General features: G+C 37.0%; 1 protein-coding gene across 1 annotated transcript; it reads left to right on the top strand.

Moving 5' to 3' along the window:
• The first annotated feature begins 232 nt into the window (after nt 1-232).
• On the top strand, nt 233-3777 carry GTF2H5 (general transcription factor IIH, polypeptide 5). Its single transcript, XM_009582127.1, has 2 exons — nt 233-348; nt 3381-3777. Exons 1-2 carry the CDS (start codon nt 314-316, stop codon nt 3559-3561), a joined length of 216 nt encoding a protein of 71 aa, XP_009580422.1. The 5' UTR covers nt 233-313; the 3' UTR covers nt 3562-3777.
• The last annotated feature ends 2899 nt before the right edge of the window (nt 3778-6676 follow it).

Raw genomic sequence — 6676 nt, 5'->3', positions numbered from 1 at the left:
GGGGGCAGAGCTGCCCTGACTGCTCTCGGGGGTGAGAGGAGAGGACTTCAGTTTTCACAGCTCAGTGCCGCACCTGGGCGGGCCCGGCTACCCCGGCCTGGTCCTGCGCGCCTCTCTGCGAGCCCCCGGCCGCTCAGCCTAATAGCCGGGCAGCGCTGCTGGTGGGGGGAGGTGAGTTGTCTTGAAGGATCGCTGAGTTCAACCAAGGCGTTGTATCTTTTTCTTTCAGGTTTCCTTTGTTTACGTGTGTAACCCAAAGCAAGAGTTGTTCTTGTCATCTCTTCCTTTCAGCGCTTGGAAGAGAAGCGGGAAGATGGTGAATGTTCTGAAGGGTGTTCTGATTGAATGGTGAGTGACAGTGCTCATTGTGTCGAAGTCTACTTATTTCTTTAGAGCTGGAAATATTCTAAGTAACTTAAGAGTTACTTCAAAAAAAAAAACAAACAAAAAAAGGAATTGTTGGGAGGAGGGGTGATGCTGAACAAGCAGACAAAAGAAAAATGCGGCCTTTGGGGGGAGGAGAGAGGCAGTTGTAGGTAATAGTAATTCCAAATTCCTTTTTTCCTTTCAAGATATTGTTTTCCACTTATGCTTAACCATTAGATGTTCCCTCTCGTTCTTTATATTGCTTACACATAAAGTTTTGTTGTTGTTGTTGTTTGTGAGCAATGTGTTTCTTTACTGATTCTAGAGGGAGGTAGATAATCTTTCATCCTTTCTTTCCTGTATTTTTCATCAACTCCAGTCCAAATTCCATGACATGTGGCTCTGTAAATCATACTCGAAAGGAATATGTCTGTCATTTGTAAAAGTAACCTTTGATGTATGTGCAGTAAACATGTTCTCATGCAATCTGAAGTCTCTAGACTAAGAATCAGATTAACAGGTTACTTCCAAAGTAAAAAGAAGCATCAGTCAAGATTTGTGGGGTCATTGCATAGCATTATATGACATATAAGATTTCTGCTGTACACTTAAATTGTAAACATATTAACAGATTATAACTGCACAAAAGCAGGAGAACTTTGAACCTCTTGTGATGTGCGTGCGTGGTGCATATAGCTGTGAGCTTGCAGCAGCTAACTTCTGAGCGGACTGGACTTTAGCCAGCTGAAGTCTGTATGTCTAATGGCTATGTTCAGAGCCTAAACTCTGCTGTAACAAAAAGCCTGTCTTCTCAAATTTGGCTCCATGCTAGTACATTGACAAACTTTCTGAAGCACAAGAAATTGCCTGCCTCCAGCTGACTATGTAAAGATGCCCAGAGCAGGATTCTTGGCTGACAAGGCAAGAAGTTCTAAAATCTCAAGCAGTTAGCAAAATATTTTATTTTGCACCTTCTGTGTTTATTTTACACATACCTTAAGATCGGTGTGTTTTTATTCAGCTCCATGGCCACACCTCACTTAGTATTAGCATGGAACTTAATAATTCTCCCTGGAAGGGAAGGGAATTTTCTATCTGATAACAAATTTACAGCATTTGTTATGCCATCAGATGGTTTCAACAGCCCCCTGGGAAACTGACCTTTGAGTTGGTTTTGCTAGCTCTTGGTGGTTTGGTTTTGTTTGTTTGTTTTCTCCCCACCTTTGCATAAGGGTAGCCCATGATTGGGCACAAAATTCTATCCCAAGAGAAGATGCAGATTTACTATAAACCTGTCCCCTTGTTTATACTTCAGGTACAAGGTTTTTTTAAAACCCAGTTTTCTGAGGATGTTTAAGATACCAAATGGACAGGGAATGGAAAAAAACCAGACAGTTCTGAATGTGTAAATCATGCAAATAAAATAGTGAAATGTTATGCAGGTCTTTTTTTTTCTATATTCTTCCAATAAATAGCTAAACTTTTCTGAAGACACCATATCAAGAGTTATAATCTTCAAGTACTGTAATGAGATCAGTGTTTCTGCTGTGACATACATCTACTGGCACTGATACAGCTCTGTATGTTGGTTATGTGAAACCCAGTCTCTGAATACTGCCTAACATCATACAAGCTGGTTGTATCAACTAGGACAAAAGCTCGTGCCATCTAGTACTACTAATGTGAATCACTAACGTCCAGCTGAATAAAACAAGCAAAAAATAAACCTCCCTGCACCCATCCCAAAGGGAATGTGGAAGAATGTTGGGAACCACATACTTCTGGTCTCTGATTTTTCTCAGCTCTTCTGTTTCTCCTTTGTTTCTCTTCTTACATGCCAGAGCACATAAATAATGGCTCTTGTAAAGAAGATATATCTTCCAGACTTCCCCATTCTCCTTTCCTCAAAATTACTTTGTACTTTGAAAACTCATTTTATTCTAGTAATGCTTCTGCAGGTTTGAGGCTAATATTAAAGATTGTTTAGGTGGGGGGAAAGGGTTTTGTTTCATAGTGCATGTCTTTGCATATATATATACTTTTAGGTAAGGGAGAATTGGGCCTCATACTGCATTTAAAAGAGAGAAGATTAGCCAAAGAATTCTTTTAAGATCTACTGTGTTATTTAGAATTCTTTTTAAGAATTACTATGTTGCCAAAACAACTATGTCCGTAATTTTGAAAGCGTCCTGAGCTACCTGATTCAAATTTCCTGTATTTCTTGTGCATATTCTTCACCAGTTGTTGCAATCAAATACTAAGTTTTACCAAAGAGCATGTTTTTTCCTGTTTTGTAAAAACTAGCATCAGAATAATATTGTCTGAATTCTTCAAAATTTCAGTAGATTGATGAGCTTATTTTTTGAAGCCTCTGTATCTAGCTGCTTAATATAATGCAGCTGTTTCAGTTACCTGTAATTTCCATGCTTCCAAAATGTTTTCTTCTAAACACTTAAATTTTACTTACAAGGTGACATCATGAAAAAGAAGAGACTGTTCAGTTATGGTACGATGAATGTACAATTCATACATGACTACTTTTTCTCTGTGCTATACTACTTTCAGTGAGGTATATGTTGTCTTGGGTTTTGGTTACCTTTAAACAAAAATACACTTTAAGAAAGCATGGTTTTATGGTGCTATTTCTGAAGGTAGAAATGTAAGTTCAAACTTGCCTCATTAAGGGTTGGTTGGGTTTGGTTTTGTTTTGTTTTTTTTTTTAAGCTACTTTAACAGCAGTATAGGGGCACTTATCTGCCAATCAAATAGCCAGTTCTTCTCTTTAGACTTCGTTATCAGTTTATTTTTATCTCTGAAGTAACCCAAGCAATTACTATTGTGAAAGAAACTTCTGAAAAAGTTTCACAAACTTTCTTTAAATTGTGAGCAACTCTTGAAATTAATATTAATCTACCAAAGAACTTTGGGAGTGTCTTCAAAGGGTGGGGGAGTTTTTGTTTTTAACTGTATCTTATTACAATGATGTGGGATCTGATGTGTATTTGTCTCTACAGTGACCCAGCAATGAAGCAGTTTCTGCTCTACTTGGATGAGTCAAATGCATTGGGAAAGAAGTTCATCATACAAGACCTGGATGAAACTCATGTCTTTGTATTAGCCGAGTTGGTTAACTTCCTCCAGGAGAGAGTGGGCGAGTTAATGGACCAGAACTCTTTTCCTATTACTCAGAAGTAAAAAGACTAGAGAAATGAGATTACTGAGAGTTTTGGAATAGTGAATTTCAATAGCTTGGGTTGTTACTGTTTTAATAGATATACTGTGGTTAGTAAGTTCTACGTGGAAGTGGCTACTCTAGAAAATGGATCATTTTCATAGACAAAATACTCTTGAATTGGATTTTATTTCTCATTTTGAAAGATTATGGTATCTTTATTAAAATCCTTAAAATGATACACTTGAGGACTTGCTTAGAGAATTTTTGATGCATGCTCTCTGTTCTTCCTTTAGGATTCTTATCTTGCAAGATGGTATGACCCAAAAATTAGAGTAGTGTTTCGTATTGGAATGCTATATGAACTCCTCTGACATGTTACATTCCTGTGGAATTGATTAAATATGGTTATAGTGTGACTGATACAATGTGAAGAATGTGTTAAAGTATGATCTGTACTTGATGGGACATCGCCATAAGTTGAAGGCATGGTCAGATACTGCTTTAACTTAATGGTTTTTATATGCCAAAATGAAAGTTGGTGTGAGTTTTCTTTGTGTTTTGTGGGGGGGGGGTGTTTTGGTTTTTGTTTGGTTTTTTTTTCCCTCAAACATTTTACAGATGCCTCATGCTACTTGCCTACTTTTACCAAGGCTATGCTTTCTGTGCTCTCCTGGGTTTGGGCAGTGGTGGTGGTGGGCATCTAGGAGTTGGAGGGGAGGGGGGGATATTGGGGGATAGGGACAACAAAATCCATTACCCCAGATCATCACATTTTAATTGTAAACTGATTACTTGCATAACAACAATAGCAAATTAAAGGGGTAACATAAATGGGATATAATTGCTTGTATTTTTCCACTGAAGCTAATAGCTAGTCACAATAAGCTATGTGATGAGGAAGGGGAAATAAAGACTTGGTTGCTCTACCTGTGAAGAAGAAAGCTGGTTTTGGTTTTTTTGGGGTGTTGGGTTGGTTTTTTTTCTTTTTTTCAGCTTAGCTCTTCCTCCCCAATAGGGGGAAGCACTTCGCTATGAAGAAAAAGCCTCATAGTTTCGTAAGGTGTTTTTTTTTTTTTTTTACACTGTATTTGTAACTCACTATCTCGGACAGTGGCTTATTTAGTAAGTCAGCTAGTGCATGATGATAAAATAAAACCTGTGAAGATTTCTGTCTACAAATATGGCAGATACAGATAACAGAAACAAGAAGAATAACATGTATTACCATTTCTCTTATTCTGCTTCCTACTCAAAATAGTCAAATTTACTGGATCTATAAGTAATCATTTATAAAGGAAAGACTTTAGGATATTACTTCAAAGGGAAACTTGGTTTTCAGAGCTGCTCATGTACATCAGATAGATGCCATCTTTTTATTTTTTGGGGGAAAAAACAAGTGTAAAGAGGCTTTTATAAGGAACAGTTTTCTTTACTGACTCTCCCACATTGCTTTTTGTCCTTGTCCATCAGACAGCAGATTAGTTGGTGGTTTTGGTTTTGTTTTGGTTTTTTTCCCAGGAATAGGGAAGCTTCAGGACAAAGTTTCATTGGATGTCTTTAATCAAAAAGCTGTCTAAAGAAAATTCTGCAGAATTGCATGATTCCGGCTCATGGGGATGAGCAAATAGCCCTGTGGAATTTAGGTTCATGTAGTTTCTAGTACCCCCCCTTCTCTCTGACTGTATAGAGCAATGGGGTTTGGTCCAAGTTGTTTCATCTCTTTTACAAGTGGATGCTTCCTTAGTCACATAGATCAATAACCAGCTACACATCTTCAATTGAAATAAAAAGTTGAAAGCTTTTATGAATGGTTTATAGTTCCTTACCTCTTTCTTGACATTCGTCAAACATTGACCTCATAACTGTTATTTTGTGGAAGATTGTTGGATGCTCATTTAATGGAGGGATAATCAGTAGTCTTAACATGGCATGATAGCGTAATGCAATTTATTTAAAAGTGTCTTATATCCTTTCTTTGGAATCCTAGTTTATTTTCCATCCAGATTTTGATGAAAGGTAAATGATCCGTCACTCTCTCTTCAAATGACAGTATTTGAAAAGTCATGTCAGAATTACACCTGTTAAACTTCTCTCTATTTAGCAAGTCTAGTGCTACATTTCTATTGTGATTTTCCTTTTAAGTCTATGATACACTTCTTGCAGTTCTTGTCTTTCTCTCCTCGTTAATTATACAGCTTTATTTTGCATTACCTGTGTTTTAGCTTATATTTCCAGTTATATTTCCAGTGATAAATGGCTTATGTAATACAGAGGGATAGAAGTTCCAAACTGTATAAACTAAACAGTTAGGCATGCATTCTTATAATCTTTGCTCTCAATCTTTTTCGAGCAAACATGTTAATGGATTTTAACTTCTAAACCTGTCAAGGCTTAGATCCTTTCTGCACCCTAACCAGGCCTAACTGATTCTATGCTGGAAGAATAAACAAAAGATATAAAGAAGCAAATTGGTGTCTCCTTATGGAGTCTAAGGAAAACTTGGACCCCAGAAAGCTTGCTTGTTGTGTTTTTGTTTGTGTGTTGTTTGTTTTGGTTTGGTTTTTTAAAATGCATATAATCCTGGAACTTACTTGCTTTTAAAAATACATACACATATATATGTTGCCCAGATGGGAAAAAAGTACATACTAACTTTAAAAATATCACGACATTTTGAGATAGTGAACATTTACACTTAAAGATTTTAAATGTTTTCACTGGCTCTCATTTAGGTGTGAAATATTATTGGTGAGTGGAGCTCGGAATGAAACATTGTGTTAAGAATATCTTTTTTTTTAAAGGCTGGAAGCATTTGAGAATAAAAGATTAAGGAGATTGTTTACATATATACATGTTTTGCTAATAGAGTTGATATGGTGAGAACATCAGCTCTCGCTGTGTTCGGAATATTATATGTTAATGTAACACTTCTATCCATAGCTAATAAGTTCACTTTTTTTTGCTGGTGTCTAGCATAGGTTCTATACTCTGCTCAGGTCCTGCTTGAGCAGCAAAATAGAGCTTGAATGACAGACTTCTTGTTGCTTCTTGTTGAAGTAGCAAATTTTATCTTGATGGGCTTTCAGTGCTAAGGGTTGAGCTGGTGCTTCACTTTTTGCTTTCAGACTGAGTTGA

This window comes from Fulmarus glacialis, unplaced genomic scaffold (genome assembly GCF_000690835.1).
Source record: "Fulmarus glacialis isolate BGI_N327 unplaced genomic scaffold, ASM69083v1 scaffold32577, whole genome shotgun sequence".
In the NCBI taxonomy this organism is placed as follows: Eukaryota; Metazoa; Chordata; class Aves; order Procellariiformes; family Procellariidae; genus Fulmarus; species Fulmarus glacialis.
Note: the sequence above shows the minus strand (reverse complement) of the source record. Positions and strands in the feature narration are given on the sequence as shown.

What these genes read in the sequence shown, in the direction of transcription:
- GTF2H5 (XM_009582127.1), top strand. Translation starts at nt 314, where the DNA reads ATGGTGAATGTTCTGAAGGGTGTTCTGATTGAATG. An exon ending in AAGGGTGTTCTGATTGAATG is followed by an intron (nt 349 to 3,380) that starts GTGAGTGACAGT and finishes TTGTCTCTACAG; the next exon opens with TGACCCAGCAATGAAGCAGT.